General features: G+C 41.2%; 2 protein-coding genes across 2 annotated transcripts in view; both read right to left on the bottom strand.

Moving 5' to 3' along the window:
* LOC121880803 (fibroblast growth factor receptor-like 1) overlaps positions 1-1181 on the bottom strand; it is a 29423-nt gene extending 28242 nt beyond the window's left edge. The window contains exons 1-2 of the mRNA XM_042388332.1: positions 865-1181; positions 73-168 (exon numbers count right to left, since the gene is read on the bottom strand). Of these exons, the coding sequence (XP_042244266.1) occupies positions 73-157 (85 nt within the window). The 5' untranslated portion in view covers positions 158-168; positions 865-1181. The remainder of the gene's footprint in view (positions 1-72; positions 169-864) is intronic.
* Positions 1182-3696: 2515 nt separating this feature from the next.
* Positions 3697-27650, bottom strand: zfyve28 (zinc finger, FYVE domain containing 28). The gene is made up of 14 exons (XM_042388284.1): positions 27299-27650; positions 12566-12706; positions 10254-10391; positions 9857-10059; positions 9620-9709; positions 9397-9486; positions 9208-9309; positions 7548-9098; positions 7187-7282; positions 6543-6706; positions 6336-6452; positions 5874-5975; positions 5633-5736; positions 3697-5481 (listed from the first exon to the last, which is right to left on the bottom strand). Exons 1-14 carry the CDS (start codon positions 27332-27334, stop codon positions 5350-5352), a joined length of 3066 nt encoding a protein of 1021 aa, XP_042244218.1. The 5' UTR covers positions 27335-27650; the 3' UTR covers positions 3697-5349.
* Between the last annotated feature and the right edge of the window lie 23 nt (positions 27651-27673).

A 27673-nucleotide genomic window follows, 5' to 3' on the forward strand; every position in this document is an offset into this window, starting at 1 on the left:
TCCAGGATAAAAACATGCAATATCAAACCGAAAAGACAGAGAGAAAGAAAAGACAGTTTATGATGCTCTCACCTCTTGCGCAGTCGCTCAGTAAAACAGCCTCAAAGATGAACAGCACAATCTTCAGGACTACCATACTGTCCAAAGACAACTTCATGCTCCCTAAATCTGAAAGACACATGGTCACAGTGACACAGTGCATGTGCACGCAGCAAGAGAAATCCACGGAGAATAACATTATTATTACAGAGTTTTGGAAAATACATTGCTCAAGCCATTTCTACATACATGGCAGATATTTTTTTTAAAAAGATGTGTGAATGTGATAAATGAGGAATTATATTCTTTGATACAATATATCAATATCTGGGACAATAATACTACTATTTACAAGTCAGTTTTCATGTCACTAACACAGTTTTTCTGACTTTTTCTTTAGTTGACCTCAGTGGTTTCCAAACTAGACTCCAGGGACCTTTTGGGGTCAGTGAGAAGGTCTGAAGGGTCTAAAATGGATCCAAAGTGGAGTCAAATTGTAAATATTGCTAAAACAATAAATAAGTTTCATATATAGTAACATTACAGCTAAAGTCAGACACTAGGTTTGAGGGCTGTCTGGGACTTTTTTTAGGGTCCTAGTAAAGTAGGCTAATCATTCAAATAGCTAACAAAGGTTTGAGATTTTAAACTGTAAATGAAAACGTCTTTTTTTTGCTAGTTTATACTTGCTGTACATTTGCTGTGTATTTGCTTCCAGTAAACTATCACTACTGCCCATTTGTAGCTTGTATAAGCATGCACATAAATAGGTAGTGCTAGATAAAAAGAGATAAAAGTTACCCTTTATTTATGTAGCTGACATACCTGGATGTTGAATGAATGAAGTCAACCTTGTATCAGCCTCTTGACAGAAATGCTTTCAGCTAAAGTCCGTGTTGAGTCCATGAATCAACAGTGACAGTGGCCGACTCTTCGCGGACCTCTAACGGACCTGCGAGCGCTTGTCTCTGGGGTAAAATAACGGATTCAAGAGCGGAATAAAACAGGAAACTTCCATAAAGCGCAGTAAAAGTCCCACATGCTAATTTTGAAAAACACGGGGCAGTCCGGTCTGTGTAGTCCGCTTCGTCTACCAAGTGACTTTTCCAGTGAGTGCGCACACAGCGGAGGCTTGTTGTCCGTCCCAGCGCTGCTACTGCGGGCCAATCAGAGCCCGCAGAGGCCGGACGCTGTTAACTCTTTATTCCTCTCTCTCTCACACACACACACACACACGCGCGCACACACACACACGCACACACACACGCATACACGCACACACAAACAAAGCCGCAGTAGAGTTTTAATAACATGCAAATATCACTGCAACATGAATTCCTTATGTGCAGTGGTGGAAGAAGTACTCAGATCCTTTACCAAAGTAGAAGTACCAACACAGCAATGTAAAAATACTCCATTACAAGCAAAAGTCCTGCATGAAAAATCCTACTTCAGTAAAAGTACATAAGTATTAGCAGCAAAATGTAGTTGAAGTATTAAAGTAAACATAGTGGTTTCTTATATATGACATCATTAGATTATTAATACTGAAGCATCAGTGTATAAGCAGCATGTTACTGTTATAGCTGCTCGAGGTGGAGCTAGTTTCAACTACTTTATTTACAGTTTGCTAGTTTAGTCCAGTGGATCCCAACCTAGGGGGCGGGCCTCTCCAAAGGGTCACCAGATAAATCTTAGGGGTCGTGAGATGATTAATGGGAGAGGAAAGAAGAAAAACAAAGTTCTGATACACAAATCTGTTTTTAGTTTTGGACTTTTTCTCTCATCTTTGATTTTAGGTGAAATATTGGATCATTTGAACATTTATTGAAATGAAACCAGGTGAGAAGTTTAGAGGGAAAAATCACTGTTTGGTGGAGCTGTTAACAACTCATAGACATCTGAAATGTGACCCCGATGACACACTGCTTTTTGTAAGACGTCAAAAAACAAAAAAGTTGGAAGCCACTGGTTTCATCTTTAACAACGTGTTGTATTTTAAAAGCTTGTTATATTATCCATTGTGTCAAATCTTCTTCTGAGAAATAACTAAAGCTGTCAAATAAATGTAGTGGAGTAGAAAGTACAATATTTCCCTCTGAAATGTAGTGGAGTGGAAGTACTTGTACTTTACTCGAGTAAAGTACAAGTACCTCAAAATTGTACTTGAGTAAATGTACTTAGTTACTTTCCACCACTGCTTATGGGAATATTACAGGGAGGTTAGAACACTTTACTGCAATTCTTCTACATGAGATTAGAAACTTTTTAGTGTTAGAAGTCTTCACATTATTATTAGTATTATTATAGAAACATCAAAGTAAGTTGTAAGTTGACATTGAAACTGTGCCCAAAATACAATAATTCGGACATTTAAAGGCAAATAAATGACAGCATATGGTTCAGTACTGCAGCTCTCTGTACTATGACTGATGACCCTCATTATACCACATAATGAACAAGTGCTGCCACCCAGTGGTCCCAATATTGCCCATTACTCTACCTAATCTGACCAAATCAGTTTCCAAAGTGGTGTGCAGTGATTCCCCAGCACAATAAGTTTTATTCTTAGTAAAATAAAGGTTTTCTTAAGTTGATTGAAGGTTCATTGAATAAGCTTGTGGCTTCTTGACCTCTCCTGTCACATCTGTTTTATTTCTATTATCTGGTTTTGTGCTGTTGTATGTGCAAATAAAAAAAATCTTTAAAAAAAAAAGAGGCTGAGATAATCTTACTTGAGCTCAAGCTGAGCTCAAGCTGTAAAAACACTGGATCCGATTTTTTAGTACAATGCAACAACATCTTTTTGTTAAACCCTCTAGACCCCATGTCTGGTAATTCTCCACATCGTTCAAAATCTTTGGCCTCAGTTTGTCACACAAGCTTTCTGTAACTGATTTGCTAGTCTTCATGCCAGAGCCAAGATAAGACAGGATTTCTTAAACAAAGCTCCCTCCAGAGCCACGGAGGACATTATACAACTGTTGAGGTTGAGTGGTTCTCCTCTTGACAAATTAACCCCTTTAACTGTATGGAAAATCTGAAGCTCTGATAATATCAGTCCATCTCTCCATAAAACTTTAGTGTGTTGCTGCTCATCTGACGTCTGTTCTGCCTACTCAACTGGCAGGAAAAGCTGACAAAAGGTGACTTAAGGATCGCCAAGCTGTGAATGAGTAGCTGAATATCTACAGTAGCCAATATTCAAATCATAATGCAATGTTTTTTTTTAAATAATTTTCATCCATCTCTGTTCTTTGTCTCTTAAAGAATACAAATCAGTTTTAAAATGGTTGCTGAAGAGAATCAAATTGCACTTCTTAAATCTACAAACCAGGAGACAAAACTCGTGTGATGTACACACAATCTAATCTGCATTCAAGGTGAGGCTCTTCTTCCTCTTGCTCGACTTTATATTAGACAGTAATTTTCTCAGAGATTGATCCGTCCAGGACACAAATCTATTGATGCAATTCAAAACAGAGAATCTATGGTCCTCTAAACAAAAGTTATCAGTCAACCTTTTTAAACAGGAAAAAGTAATTTATTTCAATATACATTGCATTTAAAACTATATAACATTATTTGTTTGTTGAATATTTTACACAGCTCTTATCATGGAAATGTACTGGAATTTTACAAAATAAGACCAAGCTCTGACATAATAGGATATCCCGCCCTTTAATTACTGCATGATTTCTTGTTTTTGTTTTTTACATAAAAGTAATATAGCTTCATACATCATTTTTATTCTTTATAAAAGAAAAAAACATACATTTTCAAAGTGAGTTTATATGTTCTTTGATGAAAATAAGATTAATCCCAACAGTAGTGAGTGTTTTTTGATTATGTAATGCCTGAGAAACTGCTTTAAGACAGAGCAGAATGGACATAGTGTGATATTACATTATTGTTGCTCAAAAGGTCCATATTTGTAGATTAGCCACTTCAGCTCATTCAGATGTACAAACTGTAAAGTATTATGAACACGGAAGATACTTTGTATGTTGTCATTGCAATGGAAGCAGAGTTCATAGCAGAGAGGAAGTCGGGTGCAAATGATGTCAGTCTGGGAACAAAACACCTGTTCCAGTGTGACGGTACCTCAAGAGCCAAAGACGGAAATAACCGAGTGTAAACACAAATCAGCGCAGTGTCGCTCTTTAGAAACGGCCTATAACTACGATTTAAATAGGAAAAGGTTGTCTCCACTAAAATGTGCAGGACCATTGCAATTAGTAGTCACAATATTGCACTATAACAAGTGTGAGGAAGAGAAAGCCAATGGGCAATAATTGGCCTGTAAGTCTGTAGGCCAGCACCTGAGAAGGCCTCTGGGTCAAAACAAATTGTACACATCACGGTGCTGATGGGAGCACTAAGCGAAGACAGGTCGACTCTCCACTAGGGGGCATTACAGACCTGACAGTGATGACTAAGGAATCCCTTTTATCCATCTCAGTGTGCAGTGGAGTCCCCAGAGAAAACTAACATGCCATGGGTGCGACTGTAAAAGCAATGGGCACAGCCCATAATCATCTTTAAGAGGCAAACGGTTGTCTCGTCGGAATCTCAACCCCATTTTACAAACTGATACAGAATTACACATTCATTGCCATTAAAAGCATGAAGGAATCTCAATATAAAAGCTGTCCGTTACTCATTTTTGCGTTGCTGGGACTGGTAGCCTGATGAAGTTTGCTTTCCAGCCCCCATATAAATAGCAACTGTTAAATGAAGACATTGTAGTGTAGTTATTACCAGAATTATCCTTATTTACATGGTTATCATGACTTACATTCTTTTGAGTAATCCGAGTCCCGTGGGAGCTCTGGCACAAATGTAGGAAGCTCGCTAAAGCATAGGAAAATATGTCACAAGTCCTTTCATATACACCTAAAGCAATTAAACAAACAAGGTGGCCTGTTCTGATTTTGTGCTGCACAACACCAGTTCAAAATCTGCTATTGCCTGTTCATTCTCTCCCCGTTTTGCACCTCCACGGTCAGACAGGCATGTGTGAATCATTTGTGTGTGTGTGTGTGTGTTGGCTGGAAACAGAAATCCAACCCTTTGGTTCTCATTTAGGCACCAGCATCTCTGAAGCAACAGAAACAGGTCGAATCATCACTTGGTCTCTGCTCTGTCATCTATAATGGTCTTATTCTGGCGCCTTGCTTAGCAGGTACGATGACAACCGTTAAGGTTTACCAGTGCAGTGTGGCGTTTCGCTTTGTACACAGCCTTGGATCTGTCCATTGCATATGTTCTTTTTGTGGCGGACTGTGTGCTTTCAGTGATAATCTGGGGTCAGATGCCGGCCTTGTCGCTGTAGAAGGGTGTGACATGAAACATGTAGCAGTGTGTGCACACCCTGACGGGCTTCACCTGGCCGTATCGGGGCAACGGAGCCGAATGGGAGGAGCAGCGAGAGCAGAAGATCTGAAAGGACACAGAGTATAATGTATCAATCTGCATCCATATGATGATGAGGTACAATGTGTTAGTCATCTGTTTGTTCAACAACACATTAAACTGAATAATAAGGGAATTCTGCCACCTGCTCCCTTAGACAGGAGGAGAGTGATCGTACCTTCCCACAGCTCCTACAGTGATGCTTCCTGCGGATGACAGTGAAAGGAGCCTTGCAGGCAATGCAGGAGTTGCAGGCTTCATCTGGGACCCAGTCGGGAGGGTCTACACAAAGCCAAGAACAAACAGTTAACACAACAGGCCTGTCACCATCAGTAAGTCTCCTCCTGAGGAAAGGGAGAAAAGGAACACGCTGACATTTCAACTAAATTCTGTGTGGTTCTGTTTGTGGATTTGCTGACCTTCGAACTGGCCCTCCCGGGCCTTGGCTGCCAATTCCGATGAGGAACTGGTCTCCTGACAGAGAGCACAGTCCTCCAGCACTGCACTTCGCAGAACAGGACCTGATAGGCACCAAAGAGGAAGAAACTAAAACCGGTGTAGTGCATAACTTCATTTTTTTTGCAATGTTTCCTCTTTATTCTATTCTATTATATTTATCAAGCAGTTAATAATAATAAAAATTTACAGAGAAGTATTAAATAATGAGAAGCAGATTTAATACTTTGAGCAATATGGCACATCAAGTTTGTGTAGTGTTGCGTAACAGTATCTGGGCCAGCAGACATTCTCTGCTTTGTCATAGTTCAGTTTCAGTTTTTGAGATCTATTTTGTTGTCGCACTAAGTGAGTTTTGAATTTCGTCTTATATTAATAAGGGAAATACAATGTAACATATTATATACTGAGGGTTCGTTACTCACCTTTCTTTTGCTTATCGTTGTCTCCCAGCTCACACTTGGTTGCCATGACTTCAAACAGTGTCTTGAGGATGCCGCGAAGGTCACTCGCATAGTTGGTCTGCAGCTGATCAGCAACACCTGCATCACACAGGAGCACATAATGGATATCAGCAGCAGTGAGACAAAAGAGACGAGGGGAGAGCGACTAAGAGAGTTGCGAGCTTTTACCTGATATACAAACAAAGAGACGATGGATGAGGTCACTGCTGCTGTGGAAGCGCGATCGGATCTTGTTCCTGGCGGCCACCTTGGCGTCTTGCAGGGCCAGCTGGATCTCCTGATGATCAAGGTCTTCTGATGTCCCCGAGCTGGGAGTGATGCTGCTGACAGGGCTGGAAGGAGCGACAACAGACAGGGGTGTTTTATTTTTAAGTTTTACACATTCAACTCATATTTTATGCATTTTAGATAATTAATCTTTAAGTTAACATAAACTGAAGAAAGAAAACAAATACACAGTCTGCTCCTTGCTTATTTCCCCACTATTTTTATGCACATGACAAATTGCCGTGCATGTTCTGTTTTCATTAAATATACTCAATTTACCTGCATATATACACTCCAAAATCTGTCTAATTAAATCTACAGTCTAAGCCAGGAGGCAAATCAATGATGCCACCTGTAGCCCACAAGGGAAGGAGTGACTGACACATCAATCACACGCTGAATGTGAACTGCATAAAGAAATGAACAAAGCAATCTTTTCATCTATCATGCAAGGACTCTTTTTTTAGTCACTATCACAGCGTGGGCAGAAAAAGACACTCACAAACATATGACAGTGATTAACAGTTCCATGAGCGATGAGTTACCTGGGAGTATATGCACTGCTCGATAGACTACATGTGGTGACCGACACACTCTCACAGTCACTACCTGACACAGAGCTGAGGGGAGAGTTCTGAAAACTAAAAACAACCAAAAAGTAGAAAAAAAGAAGAACAAACACAAAAGACAAACACAAAACAAACTCTTAAGGCAACAGAAGGTAAAATGAGAAACAATTCATGAAAGTAACAGAATCATTTTAAGTGTGTGATGAAATAAGGCAAAATAAAACATGCAACAGATATTTATGTAGATGAAAGATTGAATCAAGCCTCTCAAACAAAACAGATTAGCCCAATATAAATGAAAAAGCAAGTAAAATGAGTCATAGAAATTATGGCACACCTGGAGCTCTTCCTGCTGTCCTCTTTGGTGTCCCTCTTGGAGTCTTTAGTTCCTTGCTTGTCCTTATCCATCTCCTTGTCCCTCAGTTGGCCTCCGCTGGCCTGCTGTCTCTTTTCAGCCCTCAGCTGGTGGTTGCACGGGGAGGGTTCATCCCCTCCGCTGGAGCCACAGTCCTGAGCGTGATGCCCCGGCCACGGGGCCACCACCAGGCACTTCTCACAGAGCTGAGAGTTTGCTTCCTCTTCCAGGGGCTCTGTAGAGCAGCAGGAAGAAGGGGGAGTCAGCTGGGAGAGGTCCCCCTTACTGTGAGGCTCGTGACCTCGTGGGGGCAGCCGGCAAGCAGAGGATTGGATGACTGTGCTGGGGGCTGGGGTCTTACAGTGTTTGTCCAGTCCCAGAGCGAGGCCTAAGCCAAGTCCTGTGGTCTCTGTGGTGATGGCATCCTCGTGGCCATCCTCACAGCTCCCACAGCAGACGCAGGAATTAAGCAGGCAGTGAGTGGCCACAAGGGGGCCGCAGGGCTCAATCTCAGAGGGAGCGGGCCGCGGCAGTAGCAGCTTGTCCACAGCCAGCTCTGTCAAGCTGGGGGAGCAAGGGTTGAAGATGACTGTGGCAGACAGCTTCATTCCGCCCATACGATGAGCGATGACTTCCGCGGTTTCAGACGCAGTCCCTTCTAAACCCATCTCCCAACCGTTAGTGTAAGGCAGACTTTCAGAGCCGGGGGCAGAGGTACAAGGGGGACGCTTTGCATTGGGACAGTGTGTGTTCTGGCTGCGTGGCTGTGGACAGGGCTGCTCTGAAGGGGCTTCGGGGGAGTACCAGCCGTTTCTAACAGTGTCCGACTGCGGTCCTGGTTTGCGCTGCACAGGACGAGCAGACTCTGGTGCTTTGGAAGGTGAGGCGACACAACTGCAGGCCTCTCTTGACATGCTGGTGATGCTGTCTCCTGCTGCGTCCAAGTCCTCCATGATGAAGACCCTGTCGTCCTCTTCTACATAGATGCCTTTCCTTCCCCGGCTCGCCAGGACCCTGAGGGGAGAGGCCTCAGTGCTGGAAGCCCCACTAGCGCCTCCAGCCTCTCCTCTGCTGGGGTTGTGTGCTGGTGACTGACTTTGGCTGGGAGGTGATAACAGAGTGGACATCTCGTCTCCCACGCGGTAAACCATCATGTTGAGCTGTTCCAGTTCCTCCTCGTCATACTGCATGGAGCAGGCCAGCTCGGCCTCCTCTGCCTCCTCACACAGCAGGCCCTGCTCCTGCTCTTCCTCCCCTCTCTCGGTTTTCACCTCTTCCCAGCCTTTTTCCACTTCTGCCACCTCCTCCTCCTGGCTGGGACAGACGAACAGGGCTAGATGCTCCTGCTCCCCCTCGCTCTCCACCTTGGCGGTGTCATTGGCAGGGCTGCAGGATGTGTGATTCTCTTGGACTAGTGCTGATACGGTGTTTGTGGCCACCCCCTGGCCTGTGGACAACTCCCCGTCCTGAGAGATACAGAGGTTTCTCTCCAGCGTTATCAACTCCTTCTCCGTCAGGGTCTGTAGCAGGTCTCTGGAAAATCATTGAGAGCTAGTTGTAGCATAGTGATACATACAGCATTATTGCACTGTCACATGAGAAAAGATTATAATTTGTGATGTTTAATATTCATAGATTGTACCTGATTTTCTTCAATAAAGTGCGAAATGGCCGAAATAGCTCAGACATGTCCTCTGATTTCCGATCTAAGTTGAGAGGTCCCTCTGAATACACAACCAGCCCACTGAAAAATATGTTTAAAATTCTATAAGAGGCCAGGAAGGAGTACAAAGGGGTGGGCGGAAGAATGGAGAGGACAGGCAACACTTACCACACAATGGCTAGTCTGGGAATTGTAAACATCAGTGCAGGTTCATAGTCATCGATCATGTCTTGTGTGAGATAGCCCAGCTTCAGGGCCCTGAAACAATGGCACAGAGGAAAACACACCACAAAATTATCACCACATATGTATGTAGATTCTGGTAAATTCCAGATGAAGTCAGCGGTGCTGTACAGACTGCTGTCTTCTGTTTGTTCCTCTGTAAACTCACCTCTCCACAGTCTCACAGAAGAGCACAATCACCTCCTGCTGTACATAGTATTCTTTGGGAGACTTCACAGGCACCATGGCTGACACGTAGCTGACAAAGAGTAGGAAGCGGAATGTAATAACATTCACAGCTTTGTCAAATGTTTTTGTCAAACTTGCATCAAAAATTCTGAGAGAAATTATAAATGTGAACTATTCTTGTTGCTACAATTGCCAATGATGTCTGGCAGTAATTTACCTGAGTTCAAACTCAGCAAAAAGGCTGTCGAAATGTCGCAATGCGTCCTTCATGCGGTCTGTGTACAAGTTGAGGTCTCTCAGGGCCTGGTCTCTGGTGATGTTGCGCACCTCCTCCAGGCTGCGAGTGAGGTCCTTAGCCAGGGGTCTCATAGCTATACTCTCTATCTCCCTGTTCATGATGATGGAACCAGCAGCCAAACACTGCACAAGAACATGTACATCATAAATAATTTCACCTTGCACAGATGGTTAAACTTAGAAAATTATGTTTACAATGGCACCGGAAACACTGCAATTATTAAAAATGAAATACAGTATGTATGTACAGTATTAAGCACAAGTGTAGGACTTGTGCAAGGTTGTGTTCTTCCCTGATGCTGGAGGGAATACACTACCTCAGCCCCAAACCACAGCTGCCCTGCCAAGTTGTCATGACGAATCTCCTCGGGGAACTTGACACAGAAGTCTCTGTTGGCCCGGTCGTTGGGAATACATTCATCCATGATCTGATTGATAATGTTCAACACATTGTCCTGCGGATGAGCACAAGAGTGACAGAAAACAAAATTGAACAAACTAGTTAGAGGGCTAAATGTGAGTGAGTGAAAATCTGTTCCTGAAAAGCCATTTTCTCAGCGTTTACTTTGATTAAGAATGTGGGTTAATAATCCCGAGCTTAAAAATATGTCACCTTTTTCAATAAAACCATTGTGTTGCACCGTTTAAAGACCATTGATTAGGAGGTGAATGAAAACAATTTGACAAGTACATGACACCATTAGGACCCTTGCAGCTACAGTCTCCCTCAATAAAAACACTAAATTATAGTCCATAATTCCGGCAGTGAAAATGCAGTGTCACACACAGCAAGAGCTAATCAAGAGCTTATGTGCTGCTGGCATGTACAACAGCCATAACAATGAATTACAATGAGCCTTTCACTCAACCGCAGCTGCACTGTGCACTGTAATCTTGTCAAGCACAGCACTGCGTCTTTCTCTGCTAGCCCTGAGGAGAAAGATTAAAAAGCTTTGAGAGAGAGAGCTTAACCATTGATTCCTTTATGGCAGTGTGCTGTGCGTGTCTTGGCCCAGTCTGAGTACCACCCCACTGTCTGTCAGCTTCTCCCAGCAGGGGACACCGGTGATAACCTTCACTACTCTTGGTTTCAAATCATCTAGGGGTGGTGACTCCAGCGTGATACCTGCTTCTGACAAAAGACTGGCTGGCACTTTTTTTTTTCCCCAGCCTATTTCTCTTTTTTTTCTGTATTTGAGTCTTTCTCTTCACTTGTCTCTTGTGTACGCCATCTAACTCAATCTCTGACCATCTCAAACACGCATTCACTCGCCTGTTCCAGCAGGCCGCACTGTAAGAACAGCCATGCCAACATAATATGAGCAGCATGCCAGCAACCCCCACAGAGGCCCATGAATAAGAGCTGATAGCTACAGTGGCAGGTTCAAGTGCAAAATTTTGGCTTGAGTGCACTTGCCTTCTATTCTCGGGGCCTCAGGGCAGTGGGATATCATGCTGCTTAAAAAAAGCCCTTGAGGAGACAGGCCACTGAAAAGACTCCTCTCTTTGAGTTTGCTGTTAAACATTTTTACTCAAACTTGTCAAATGAGAAAATCAGAGAGTGATTTGAAGTACGGACACGACCTAACAATAGCTGTTCATTCATAACTGCTGAGAAAGGTTTTCTGAGCTAAAGGCTGAGAGTTCGTATCACAGCCTCATCGATTTAACAGAATGAATTTTTAAAACTCAGTAGAGAGAAGTAGAAAAAAAGAGGAAGAAGGAGAGCAGCAGAGCAAGAAAGAGCAAGAAAAAAAATAGGTGACACACTGGTAAAGGGAAGAATGAGGAGCAGAACAGTCGGGGATCAAGTGATGACCTTATTAAGTGGTTCTCCCCTGTGTGCTGTGGCGCTGGGGGGAGGCTAAAGCACAACGGGCCAGGTGACGATCTCCCTCTACCACCTCCAGCTCTCTCCGCATGATGCAGCATGGCAGCCATCACTCATGCACAACATCACCCTCTAAGCTCCTCTCTTCCCTGACCGTACAAAGACCTGAAGCAATGGCCTGTATCGCTTTAGACAAAATTTACCATACGTTCATATCTTATGACTCTCAGTTTTTGTTTCAATCAGTAGGCATTGTTGAGAATAAACTAGATATTACAATGCATGAGATTATTAAAAAAAAGAGACCAATTTCTAAACCAATGCTTGCTTCAAACACAATTATCTCAATCAAAGCTGCAGTTGTAAAATGCTTCCTCCTAAAGAAGCCACTCTTGCAACCATTTACTAATAACCCACATGACACACAGCCCTGCGTTATCAGAGCAAGATGAGTGTGTCCACTGGCTGCCTCAAAACAAAGTCTACTTATCTCACCTTATCAGCAGAACTGCTTGATGTACGAACCTGGCTGAGCAATGTTTGGTAAGGCAATAGTCCTATCACCACGCCTGTATCCGAGCAGTGGTGATAAAGGTGTTGCTTATTTTTAGCTTCTAGGCCAAACCAAGGTCCAGTCAGGTGATTATGTGAATGAAAAGAGTCTAAAATAAACATATAAATTCATGGCTAAGGGTCAAATCTATGCTGGTAGTTAATTTAACTCTATTTCAGCTTCACTCCACTTCACATCAACAATGAAATGCACAGAAAGAGTGTTCTGGTTTTCTCCAGACAGACCTGACAGGAGCGGAACTGGTTGACCAGCAGGGTACATCTCTGAGGGTCCTTCCTGCCGTCGAGGCTGTCCAGCTCAGTGGCCACCTGGTTCAGCTCTTCATCGGCGTAGTAGAACTGGGCCAGGAGCTGAGGGTCAGTTCTCTGCACAAAAACACAAGGAGACACATGGAGTTCATTTACCATTCTGATAATAGCTGTTTATGAGCGACCATAAAGCAGGGCACAGGATTTTCAAAACAACCAACAAAAGATCATTAATAAAAACAACTGTGGTGATTAATTACTGGGTTTGAACATTATCTAACCCCTCCTTTATGTTTTGTTTGAGTTAGTGTTTTGGTTCTCAATGATTGTGTTATTTCTAATCACCTTATATCCTCAAGTACAGTAGTTTGCAGGTATTATTTATGTTACATTCTGTTGTAATTTCTGTAAACTATAATCTGAATTTGAATTCACACTAAAATCCAAAGAAAACTAAAAGTCCATCTCCATTTAAGACATGTACTGTAGCCTCATAGACATTATATTTCTCTCTGGACGTTTCTTTCATCAGTCTTTCTAAAAGGGTAAAACGTAATACTGGGATTTTCTGGCCAATGACTAACTATTCCTATAGGCCTTTATGACATTAGACATACTGACTTGTCATAGTAGGAAAACCACAGGTGTTACTAATAACATTTAATGATGGCTCATTCTATTCAAGAGTCTCGTTGAGCCATCAAACTGTGACAATGAGCCAGCATGCATAATACCAGCACCTAAAGCTGTGACGATAACTGCGGTCATGTGATGTCTACCATGGGATTGAGCTCATTACTGTCATCACCACACTTAAAAAAAAAAAGTTAAATACAACTGTCATATACGGTAGTCTAATGTGCTTGTGCATATACTGTGTGATTTACGGTAATACAGTGGAGACATGGGAGGCGACGTGATACATTGGAGAATCTGCGTTGCCTTGACTTGCTCTGGGCACCAGGCCAAGGTTTCCGAGATTGTTTTAAACAATCTAGTTAAGAACTCCACTGGCATCTCTCCTAAACATCTCCATGCCTCCACAGGTATGTCATTTGGATCAACTGCCTTTCCACTCTTCATAGCTGTCCTCACTTCCTCTTTGCTAGTCCACCGCACCTCCTGACTAACTATCCCCACATCTTCCAACCTTCTCTCTCTCATTTTCTTCATTCATCAGCCCCTCAAAGTTCTCCTTCTACCTACTCAACACACTCTCCTTACTAGTCAGCACATTTCCATCTCTATCCTTCATCACTCTAACCTGCTGGATGTCCTTCTCAGCTCGGTTCCTCTGTCTAGCCAATCGATACAAGCCCTTTTCTCCTTCCTTAGTGTCCGACCTCTCATACAACTCACCATACACTACTTGCTTAGCGTTCACCACCTCTCTCTTCACCTTACACTGTATCTCCTTGTCCTCATGTCTACTTTCTTCTTGTGGACACAAATATCAGAGCGTTAAACAGCCATGAAATCACATCCGCCAACCATGAGTAGATGCACACTTCCTTCTGCACAGTGAGACAGTAGGCCAGTGTAGTTCAGTAGAAAGAAATTAGTTCCCACATGAAACCACTCACAACAAGGTCTGTGAGTTATCTTGTCATGATTTCTGGAAAGAGACATTGCTGTTGAGTTTTTCAAATGTATTTTTTTTGGCGCTTTGAGCACCACAAGTTGAGTGCCATCCAGTTCCACTGTATTCGAGAGAAGGCAGACATCTCCAAAACTCAGCAACTCACATTAAAACGATCTAGATGGATAAATAGCACTACAGGTAAAAGGAAAAATATGTATTTTTGATTTTGGGGTGAATTGTCCCTTTAACAAAGGTTAATATAGTGTGAAAGCTCCCCAGAAGAGTGGGTGTAATTAGAGAGCATGGCCCCGGTAGAGGATTTGTATCATTATCTCCCACCGTGCTCCCCTATGTGTGCGGAGAACAGCACAGTGGAGCAAATCACTCCGCCGCTGAGCGAAGCACACAACATATACAGTAGGACGCAGAAAAAGGTAAACACATCAATCACCTGGCCTACAAAAAAAATTGAATTTAAAATAAATTGTCCAAATATCTTTAAGGGAATATAAAAATAACAGAAACCTTGACACTAACAGACACTCTATGCACACACACACACACACATCCCGGGGAGGGCTCACGTTGATCGAAAGGTTAATGGTTTTGAAAATGGCGACCGCATGCCGGCATGCATCATCACAAACCACAAGGACCCAATGACGGTAGAGGAGCTCAGCCATTAAAAGGACAGCGTGACTGTGCAGACTGGAAGAGAGGAGAGCTACAGTACGTCGGTAAACAGCCATGCGCCGACTGTCTGGAAGTGTTTTTTCATGAAGTCACACTGAATATTGGTATTTACCGAAACCTCTCACAGGACCTTTTCCCTTAAGTTTGCAGTGCTTCCTGTTGCGTGATGCTCTCCCCCTGTGGGCCCTTGCTTCTCTCTGAATATGATACATGGTGCTGCTTCCTCACTCTCTCTCATTAATAATGAAACAAACAGCAAGGAGAAAACACTGAGATATAAGCTGGGATACTTGTCGCATTATTACAGTGAAGGGAAAAAATACATTTGAACATCTTAAAGGTTATTTGGAAGAGATGTCATGGCGTTAGATTTATGATTTTAAACCACTGCTATGGTGCTTTAGTGTGTGAAATCCACACTCAGATCCCTTCCTATAGCTTTTCACTTGCCCACAGATAAATCAGAGCTACCTCAGGGTGAGTTACAGAACAGCAGCACTGGAGTGGAGCAGATTGGCATTTCTCTTCTTGCTCAAGGACACTTCAGTAGGGCAAATAGTTGCTAACATGAAACCCAGGTTGTCTCCCAGCTCAATACTCGACCTCGCTGCCTTTCTATTGTCAACCTGGACATCGTGCAAGTCCTGCAGAGCAAAATCAATAATGTTCCTTTCCATTTTGTTCATGTGAGTGAATTTTGATGTCTCTGCGATGTCATGTTTACTGAATGAGTTGGAAGAGAGACGCAGAAAAGGCATCTATTCCAAAGTAATGCCCCGCAACTCTGTGTCTGTTACAGTTAGAAAATATAGGAAGGGTTTCAAACTCCTCTCAAGTGTTCTTTCTTAACAAGGTCACATACATTCTCTTTATATAAATCATCTGTAAAGAATGAGAATAGACAGTCATGGTATTATAGCAAGACAACAATTATCAACAGAGAAAATACTGTAAATACCGCATTTGGAAATAAGGGAAATATTAAATCAAATTTAAGTACAAGGAAGCAAATAAACCCATCACAAGATGAGATATTTATTATTTAATCTAAATTTAATCTCCCCTGTTAATGAGGAAAGTGAGATATCACCAGCCAGTGGGCAGATTTGACTTGATTTTCCACAACTGCTGGACAATGATTAAGTCTATGAGACAAATGTCATGATGACCAAACAGGAAACAGGAGTAGGAGACATTGAAAGACCTTTTTTTTTCTAGCACAGGCACAACACGACCCACAGAGTGGTGGCATTCAGTTTGAGATCTGTGAAGCATATAGGCCAACGCTGACGGAGGAAGAAAAGAGGCATTTGAAACAGATGCCATCCTATAGCCTCCTCCTGCAGCATTCCTCACACAAGAGGGAACATTCCTGCAGCATTGCATCATGGGGAAGAAGTCAAAGGCAGGCAATGTTTAAGACGTGCTGATTTACTTTTAGATAGGCAGCAATAGTCCAGTTGCTTGATCTAAAAGCTTAGTGTATTGTGAAATAACCATTCATCAAATGTCAGAGAGGAGCTATAAACCCCCAATATCGATACTTCATAACCCTATCAGAGCAATGACACGTACCATTTCTGACTCCAATGTGACAATGTAGGTCATAGCCAAAGTCATGCTACTTAAACAACTATTCAAACTCAGCAGAATAAACATCACTGGTTAACAGGGCTACAATTAGGGCAGCTTTCTCTGAGAAATTAGGCCATACGAGTCATAAAATACTACAAAGTAAAGCCTCCAACAGTAATATTTACCTTGTTACATGGACTATGAGTCAGAGATGATGCTAGACATAAAACGACTTGGCTCTGAAAAGCAAAAAAAAGGAAACCTGTCTGTTGAAATAAGTGCCTGTTTTCATCTCCTTACATAACCCGAATTGGCACAGAGTAAAAGTATTGGCCTGGACTCTGATGGTGCAGTCCATGGTTAAGAAACATTTGGTCTTACAATAGCTTGCAACTATGAAACACCTAAAATATTCAAACTTTATGAGCCTCAGAACACGAGATGATAAATATAAATTTACAAAAAACAGACCGGTCAAAAGGAGCAATGAAAAATACCTTCCAACCAGGGTGGTAAAATTGTTTAAGGCCAGAAAGAGTGTGAAAATCTGGGGATTTGACTCTGAACTTGCAATTTGTGTCATCACTATAAATGACAGCTCTACTTCGCGTAAGTGAGGAAATGATTCAGCACTTTCAGCTTGTCCCCTGTGGCATGCCACTCTCCTGTTATACTCCTGCTGTCAGTTGTCCTGGGTGCCCTCTCTTTGAGATGACTCAAAAACTCGATCCATTGCGGTCACAAACCCATCATTTCAGACTATTACGCTCCCAGAAGTTCATCCAGAGTGACAATTACTGTTGAGCCCCCTCAATCACCATCGTTTCACAATGACTCTGTGAAATTTCTGTCCATTTTGTTTAACATTAAATCAATAAAAGGCAGTGACCATTTGACTCTTATTGAAACGTGTTCCTGACAGTTGCCTGCTGTACGATCAAAGTTTTTATCATCTCAGCTTTCTCCTTGAGCTGCTGATTCTGGGCTTCATCTCCATTCAGACTGTGCGGATGATGGAGGCTGTCAGGTTAATGCTTCATGAACATCCATAGCATTGGTGCGTGCACACTGAGCCCACTTAAGGGACTTATGAGAAACCTTGCCTCTGCCCTCCATACTCTATTCCAGGCTCAATTTGCTGCCTTCTGGCTGCCTTCCAAGGATCAGAAGCAAATATTGTAGGGGGGGAACCAGTTCTGCTTCATCCAGTCAGTTGGCAGACTGGCAAAAAATCAGCCGGATACAGTTCATCACCTTATTTATTATTCAGGACTCAGCACTAAAGCCCTGGCAAGAGTGAGCCAATCGTTTTGGTAACAAACACAGAAAACTCCTCAACCATTATTTATATTAAGTTTGGCAGAATAAAAAGAATTATCTTTCTTAGAATGCAGTGTTATGCTGAAGTAGGTTAAGTTGTGTTGAGTCATTCCTTTCATGTTCAGCTTGAATCAGGAGTTTCTTTCCTCTCTGTGTTGTGTTCTCTGGCTACTGGCAGTGCCATCTCAAGCATCCAGTAATTTGGTTGCATTTTAATAAGTTCTTAGATTTCCTATGAAATGAATGTGCAATGAACAAAATCAACAGAACTAATCATAGACTGCTCCGGAATATTTCTGCAGATCAATTTTATACTAACCAGCTGGAAGTTGAGTTGGATCCACAGCAGACTGCAGACTTAACTCTGTCCACTGACTCAATATATTCAGAGTGATCTGCCCATCTGGACTGATGGTTTAATCTGTGTGCTTGTCTCTTCTCTGAGGGCTGCCCTAATCTGGCATTCGGACTAAGCAATGACCTCTGCATGTGCCTGCCACATGTTCTAGTAGGACAGGCTGAGGTAACACAGGGGCTGCACAGAGGATTTACAGTAGGTGGCTAAAGACGTGTCAAGGATGCCCTGATGGTAGCACGGTGACACGTGGGGACAACCCTCTTGCCAGAAACCGCAGGGAAGTTCTTATGCAAGAAATAATCTGGTTATACAATCCAGAACTGGCTGTTAAATTGCAACTACAGAGGAAAAAGTGCATTTTAGATTGAAAAAAATCAGCAACTTGACATTTTCTACATGAAGTGTATGAATCGTGCAAGGATGCCAAGATTGGTGGAGATGCATGTTCCATATCCAGATACTTAAAGGGGAACTCCACTGATTTTACAAATTAAAGTCTGTTTACAGATCTTAGGGAGTACTACTGATTATGTTTAAAAAAAGTTGTATAAAGCCTTTTGTGGCTTTAGAGGGAGTGATGTCACTTGTTGGTTGGTCTGAAGACTACTAATTTGAAAATAAACAAAAAATCCAGAGTTAGAAAGAAGCAAAGTTACCAGACTGTTCCTCATCTCTGCTTGAGACTAGTGGCTCAAGGCTACAGTAGCTGCTACTAGCATTACACATCCGAATCTACAACCAAACTGTCAGCGGTCAAGTTGAACGTGTGGAATTAAAAAAAAAAAGACAACACCAATAATAATCCTGTTTTTCCTTAAACTGTCCATCAGGAGTCTGACAGTGCTGTGCTTAATCGGTGGAGCACTCTTGTAACATTTAAGAATTTTACTGAACCAAATGAAACTCTAACAAACACACTTGTACATGTACTTTCATGATTCCTCCCTGTGATCCTGACCCACATCCCCTCTTGACCGTCAAGGATGTGCATGACTCAGTCAGTCTAATTCTGTCCACTTAACTTTTAATGTTATGAACTGTGACAGAGCGCAGACATTGCCCAGGCTGCCCTAAATGACACACGATGACAGTTATGGACCAAGAAATTACAACGGCACATGTGTTTTTGATTTCTACTGGACACTATCTGTCCAAAAGAACACACTTCAGAGGTTTTTGTGGTGGCGCCTGCCAGTAGAGATTAAAGGGGACTTATGATGCTCATTTCCAGCTCTATATTTTGATTCTGGAACTCCACTAGAGTAGCTTTGCATAATTCACAGTTAAAAAAAATCCTTATTTATCTTATACCGGCTCCTTATGCAGCCTCTCAGTTCAGTCTCTGCCTGAAACAAGCTGTTTTAGCTCCTGTTTCTTTAAGGCCCCCCTCCCAATGAGCCCACTCTGTTCTGATTGGTTAGCTTCCATAAACTGTGTCACGGGAGTAGCTCGGGAGGCTACATAAACAAACCATGAAACAAACTATAGTTGTGGGATTTCACTTCTTTTTTCTCGTTCTCTACTCGAAATATTAACTTCTCAAATATATTCGAACATGTTTTGTACATGTTCCAAAATATGCGATTGAACAACACAAATAACACATGGAAAAACCTTAGCAACAACCTTAGCAACCAAGGCAACGAAACGGACGGCCATTTATTTGCATGTGCAACAATCTTATCTGTCACAAACTAAGCATTCAGCACAGGCTGAAGCTCTGGCCTTTGACGTGCAGGGAGCATTTCTACATACGTTAACTTCAAGTTTTGGAATTTTGACCATGTTTAACATAGATATCTAACATCATAACAGTATATAAATAAAAGAAAACCACAAATAGCACAATACGTCTCTTTAAATGTATGCACATGCCTGTACAACTGCAAACTAGTGTATAGAACGGAAAAATCTCAACCTAGCTGTATTTCTGCTTGCATCTTCCATTACAGTCTTCCAAACAGGTACTATCAAATAACATTTTTTTACTTTTCCTAGCACTACTTTGTATTAAAACTGTCATTCTTATACTTTCCTCTTATCTGCTTGACAAGTTAAATAGACTATACAACTTTTAGCAAATCCACCCAACATGCTTTATCTATTAATTATTTTCAGCCAACAATACTAATTTGTAAGATATTTTCAGGATAGCACTCTTCCCTAACACCTTTACTTTAATTGAGTTGCTCAGGCATGAGAATACATGTATTTCAATATTAACCTAATGAGTACATATACTGCTTTCAATTAAAACACTTAAACATCTTATCTCTCCAGTAGTGTTGATTAAAACTGAAAAATGCTATTTTCTATGTGGCACAAGTCTCTTATCTTCAGTGTTTACTCAGAAAATCTGATTATCAGGTGGTTTTCTGTCACTTTAGACAGCCATACAAATCTTAAATACTAAAATATATATGTTAAACAAAAATCTTGTTTGAATTTGTCCAATATTTAGAACCTGAGCCCTCGAATCCAGTGAGAAGAAACACAAGTGTATGAGGGCTGCTAAAGAGCGACATCCTCTCATCTTATCTCCGGCAAACTGTAACCGAGGCCAAAATCTAATCCGAAGAATACAGGCCTACAGTTCTCCTCCTCTCCTTCCCGATATCCCCTGCTGGTACGACAAAGCCCTGAGCAGGGGGGACAGTATTTCATTACTAGCTTTTCCTAGAGCAGTCACACTCATAATATAGATAAAGGATGCCTTGAGTGCATGCTTTATGTTTATCATCAGTGACAATGAAGAGAGGAATACAAAGAGCCTTTGATCAGAGAGGGTACCAATTATTGCCAACAACAAACGGGGGTGTAGAGAATGAGTGCGAGCTCTCAGTCGATATCAGGACAAGCTGCTTCCCTGTGCTACCTTTAAATCTCACATCTTCCACAGCTACCTTCCTTCAATCACCGCCTCCCCACACCTAGGACAGTGGGCTCTGATTCCCCAATCCTGCAATGAATTTAAAAAGGTCTTCAATCGCCTGGCCTGTCTCGATCTGCACTAGGGTCAGCTCTCTAAATCCAGGCAGCTGACATCAAATCAATTACCGCATGGCTGGTGGGTAAGCAGAATGGGACATCCACAAAGAACCCCCCGAAACGAGGCTAAATATGAAGCCATGCTGGCCACTGCTCAGCAGTTTGCTGCTCCCTCTTACATCGACTCCTTGCCAAATGTGCAGAGCCCACTCTGCAAAGACGGACCCCTAATTGCTTCATCTCCTCTCAGTTCTTCCATTTGCATGTTAGCAATACTCACAAACAAACCAGGTTAGAGGAAAATGACAAATGACAAACAGAAAAGAAGGCACGGTTAATAGCGTAAGGAACAGCAGAACCTACTACAGGAAGGCCTGTCATACTCCCTAGAAGTCGAACAATAATTACTTATTAGGAATCACCAGCCATGATTCACCAATTTCTTAAGAGCTATGACAAAATATATGCCAGGAGGGGAAATGTTGCTCTGATGAAAATCTCAATTGTCGGTCTGAGGTATTTTCATTACCAATTAATTTGTTGATCAATTGATCTCTTAATCATTCAGTCTATGAAAAGTAAAAAATGGCCTTTACATGTTCTGAGAGCGTAAGGTGACGTCTTCATGTGTCTTATCTTGTCTAAAAGTCAAAAGAATTCGATTTAAAATCATATAAAGCAAAGAAAAACAGAAAATACTCACATTTGAGAATCTGAGATCATCCAGTATTTGGCATTTTTGGTTGGTTAAATGAAATGAAACAATCACAAGATAATCCAATTTGCTGCTGGTCAATTTTCTGTCAGAGATTAATTGACTAATTGTTTCAGCTTTAGTCAATAGGACGAGCACAAACCAAATAATTATTTCACATAATTTAACATATTTGCTGCATGATTACAAATACACTGAGAACAACTACCTGGATTTAGAAAAATATTCACACCTTCAAATTAATTTAAAATTCAACAATCAAATTAGCTCATAGATATCAACTTAAAAGAGAAGCATTAACAAAATACTAGCAGCCATGTACAGTGATTTTCACTGAATTTGTGACTGAAAATGTCACAAATTCAGGTTTTCATCAGCACTGTTTTTTTAAAGCATTAAAAATATGCAATCTCATGGTCATCTATAACCCTGATGACCCTGCCACCATGTCCGAACAGATTTTTTATTTGTTAAGACATATACTTTATATATAGCGATAACTGCTGATTTAACCACGTGTCATAACCACCTCTTCAGAGATGATCATTTCCTTTCAAAATCAAATTCTACTGCTGCATCTTAAGTAGGGCCCACACAGCTGGCGACAGAGGCAAAGCTGGCTCCTGAGTAGATGATAAGTCAAAATGTGTTGCTTTGTTGAAACCATCAGCTGTCAACCTGCCTGGTTTGTTTTCTGACAGTGTAGACAAACATCTCTAAAGAACCTTTTATGGCAGCTTGACAATGATTTCTGACTGCGGTAAATACTTACATGCCTCTTTGTGTCGTATTAACATAAGTAATAATGATTTCACACCGTTGTTTTGTGTATGTAACAGATACACTAAAGGTTTCCTTATTATGAGATTTTACATTAAACCATGAAACATATACAGACTTTATTTTTTAATAGGTTTGTCCAAAGTTTTCGGTCTAGAGCTTAAATGATTGGTCCAACGACAATTTAAAAAAATAAAAGATTAATCATTAAAGTAATTTACTCAAATGCCAAAAAAATCACTGGTTCCAGCTTCTTTGATAGTACAGTAATTATCTTCAAATTTTGGTGTTAGTTAAGCAAAACAAGCAATCTGAATGAAGTTGGGCCTCAGCAAATGGTGATGGACAATCTTTCATTATTTTCTGACATTTCATAAAATAAATGATTAATTGATTAATCAAGAAAATAAACATCAGATTAATCATAATGATCATATCATTATTTAATTTTAGTATTGTATTGCATTATATTGTAATGGTGTTTATACAGTGTCCACTCCCAGTATGGATTTCATATTTATAGATAGCATTTTTTCCCACTCAAAACAACTTTTCATTACATACATTTAATTAATGAATTACAGTTCAATCATTGAGGACTGCTAAGATTCTAAGAGAAAACCTTGTTAACTTGTTTGATATTTTACATGACAAAAGCCAAATTTGGTCTTTTATTTTATTAAAAACTAAAGATAGAGCTGCATAAAAAACATGTTTCAAATGAAATTCACCATTTAAAATCTAAAAACATGTACAATATGTGGAGGTCAGAGGCAGAAAGGAAGCTTTTGAGGCTAAATTAAATGAATAAATATTAAATAAATAATATAATAAACACTGAAATTAATGGAATATGTGAGAGAAATAAAAAGGTAAAATTAGGAAGTTACAAAGAAAAATGACTTATGACCTGAAAACTTTTCTCACGGTCACATCTGTTAAGATTTCTGACCATTATCTACCATTTTATTTTATTTTTTTATGTTTTTTTCCTAGTTCTCAAGAATCAGTGAACTGTCAGTTGTATGACCTTATCAAAATAATCAGGCATGAGCATTACATACGTTCATATGCTTGGTAACAGGCTGCATTGTTACACACACAGACATCTCTTTGACATATCGATAAGGAGGAGAGCAGAAAGTATCAGCTACCCACGCGCTAAACTGTCCTGTGGGTAAAAGGGGGGAACGAAAGGCAAATTAGTAGCATCCTGCAGATGGAAGTGAGCGCGCCCGGCCAGGTGTGAGCTGTGAGCCCGTCACACTGACTGATGAGGTGGTGTGGAGCTGAAGGTCAGCTCCTGAAGGCCTGATGGAATAACAACCAAGAGAGGAACACAGGCTACAGAGGAAGTGTACAGGTTTAGCCTCCTCCTCCCTCTCTCTTTCTCTCTCTCTCTCTCTCTCTCTCTCTCTCTCTTCCTAGCCATCAGTCACTCTGCAAGTTTGCAGGCTGATGAATGAGAGGTGAGGAGACAGTGGCCATTTTGGCTGCTCCGAAACCTGAGCCAGGTCTCGTCTTTGTTTGTGACTGCAGAGATGTGCGATGAAGCACATTTTCATGAATACCCCTCCCCTCATTTCACACTTTCCTTACCTAAAAACTCTTCCCTGCACAAATGTAGAGTGAAAGGTCAACAAATCAGCAGTCAAACGTTAAATACCTAGAACAAGTCTGAGATATCCCCTGCAGATATTCTGAGAAATACAGGTTAACTATTCACACAAAAACCAGCCAGACTGGTTTAGAGGAACAAAACAGAATGTGAAAAATCTTACCTTACAACAGTATATCCATACTGTGGATCATTTAACTATTGACAACCTTTTCACCTACAGCCTCACAGACGACCGGGACAGTCTTACACATTCGTCTTCTCCTACAAGTTGGCACTTTGATGACAGAGTCAAGGCAGAATAGACGGGTACATTATGTCCCGCGCAGAGCTGCACACAACCCTCAAACACACTAGGAGGGGATTGTGTAGCAGGAGCAAAAGAAAGTCCTCCTCAGTGGGACTTATCTGGGTAGGTAAAGATGAGCTCTGGAAATATCAATAGCTCTGCTTTAGTCAAGGGAACATGCTGATTCAACACTTTTCTATCTCCAGGAGAACATAGTTCAATAATAAACAGCTTACTGTTGACGCGACGTGACAAAGCTACGCAGTGTTAAACAGTAAATGTCAGAATATGTGGGTTGGGCACAGATTTTGATTACCACAGAAATATTTCCCCTCTGAGCAAAAATGAAACTATTTGCTAGCTTAACTGCTGCTCATTTGCAGGACACTAAAATGATCTGTACCTCCCTTTCATTACTGTTGTCCTTTCATAGCAATTGGCATAATTACAGAGGCTTTTAGCACTTTTCTCTCCATTCCTTTGAGGCAGAACTGGTCATTTAAAATCCGCAGATAGTTCTGTTAATTCCTACCATGGCTGTGATTTGGCAGAAAAGGGCTCTGATGTAATAGCTCAGCACTTCAGAGGCAGTCTCATTCATGAACGTGACAATACTCTGGTGAACCCCAAACACTTAGGCCTAACCCCAACAATGGGCCGCAGAAATGCTGTGACAGCAAACACGGTTTACCAGAGAAAAGGAGAATGACGCAGGTGTATGTATGCAGTAAGGAGCATGGGGATTATATATAATCCAAGGTATTTTATTTTATCCCTGTCTGATATTTCTGTTGCAAAAACTCCAATTACTGTCATCTGCCAGGTCAAATCATATCATATGGCAGCTCAGCTGTCTGCTACAACCAGAGAAAGACTTATCAACTTATACTGCCAATTAGAAATACGTTTTAATTACAGCAAAAATGTGATTTACTCTGCCAAGAAACACAACACTGCACCACAGTCTACAACTTGTTAATCTGCTTTTCAAGATTCACAATTTACAGCAGTTATGACGCAAGGTCAACCTTTTTATGTGCAGCTCTTACACCAGTCTACAGGGAAGACAAACGCATTAAAACACACTAAAATGTTATTCACGCCCCTCGACTTGCTCTGAGTTTGAACTTTACACCTTCAGCTCTCTTTGTTAAAAGTCAAGATTTTTAATCAGGTACAAAAAGTCGAAGGAATTCAATTTCCAGAAATTCTATATGGTTTTTATGCAAATGCCCTGCAGTCGATAATAATAACCTTTGTGCACCCCTCCTCCGGAAGAGGCTACATTAGAATAAACAAGTGGAGTGCATCATTTCGCAATTTCAGTAATAGTTGCTCAAACAGTCTTCTGAAAATAGGAAAGTTTCCATAAGAGCATATGAGTAATGGGGACAAGCGGATGAGTGTATAAAGCCTGTAAACACACATTAAATATTACAACATCCAAAGCTTAGAATTTCTCTCTAGCAGCAGACCAGGTAGGTGTTTCTTAATCTCTTTTTTTAACTCATGTGAAACTAAATGTATTGTGATGATACAGCACACATAAATGATATGTTGATCAATGCTTCCTGCCTCACATTTAAGCGGTTTTGTGTGAGTGCAAGTTGTAGCATTAAGTAGTTGACAATCCCTCCTTCTAAAGTTCAAAAGAATTCCCTCCTCAGTGAAACAGTCACATTCACTCATCCTAAAAAGTGCTGCAGTTGGCATATATTAAACTGTTCATTTAACAAGGCAACCAAGCCTTCAATACTTCCACTGCTGTGTCAGGCATGTTTCCACACTCTTGAGCTTGATTTAAAGAATCACAGCACATCCATTACTCGTTCGCTCCAAAAGTGATAATTGTGCCTACAAATGGTGTGTACAGGGGCCTGAGAGCAGCTGATTTAATGTGTTTGGGATTTTAAGGATCATTAATGAATGCAGTTTGGGAGGATGTCAGAAACTAACAAAGAAATTAAACTTAACTGGTATCGAGCTGCAAAGGATACCCGATTAATCTATTGATCAACTGACAGAAAATTAGTCATCAACTATTTTGATGATTGATCATTTGTTTAAGTCATTTTTCTTAAATGCCAAACATTACTGTACCTGGCAGCTTCTCAATTATGAGAATTTCATGCTTTCCTTTGTCTCATTTGATAGTAAATCAATACTTATGGATTTTTTATCTTTGGTCAGACAAAACAAACAATTTATAGACATCAACTTGGGCTTTGGGAAATTTTGATTGACCAAACAATCTCTCAATTAATCAAGAAAATATTTGGCAAATTATTCAATAATGAAAATAATGGTTATTTGTAGAACTTCTGCCCTATATTTACATATATTTAATTTTGCATTGTAATTATATCAATTTTATTATTGTTGTTTTTGTTACTGTAGCTGTTGCTGTTATCAATGAGTATATTATTAAGATATTACAAAGAGTTAATTACAAAAGCACCAAAGCAAAACCGGTTTAACAACATCTAAAATTAATGACAGTGTCAGCTGAAGGCAGTGGTAAGTAAATCAGTATAATTCAAGCACACATTGCCGGGCTTTGTTAGCCTTGAGTAGCGCTTGAAAACAAAAGCACCAACAACAACAAAGGGGGGTAGCTGCTGGATAATACAGTGTAACATCAGGAACACAGGCTAACGTTAGCAGATGTTGTGGCAGTAGATGAAGTGATCAGGCTAGCCAGCGAGCTTCGCTAGCTATCTCGAAAGCTATACATTTTTTAAAAATGACTGACTGCAGGGTTGACACACCGTGTGAATCCGACATAACTTACCTTGGGCTTGTACAGCCACTTTCGAAAGCGGTTCATCGTTACCTCGCCACCTTCCTTTGTCACCAACCCCTCCTCTCCTCTCCTGTACCTGAGTGTCTGACAGTATCAACGGTTGGCTGCTAAGCTAGCTAGCGGTGGTGAGGTTTCAAAAACGGATAAATGTACGAAACACAATGTACGGTAAGTTTACAAAACGGCTGTGTACGCGTACAAAGGAGATACACGAAAACAACGACTTATTTCCATCATTCCTGAACCCAGAGGTTGGCTGCCTGTCTCCCCCGCCCGGCCACTTTCCAAGTCCCGACAATACAGACGAGCGGAGCACCGACGGCTGCGCTGCTCTCTGCCGCTCCAACGTTACTGGATGACAGT

Source organism: Thunnus maccoyii, chromosome 16 (genome assembly GCF_910596095.1).
Source record: "Thunnus maccoyii chromosome 16, fThuMac1.1, whole genome shotgun sequence".
Lineage (NCBI taxonomy): Eukaryota > Metazoa > Chordata > Actinopteri > Scombriformes > Scombridae > Thunnus > Thunnus maccoyii.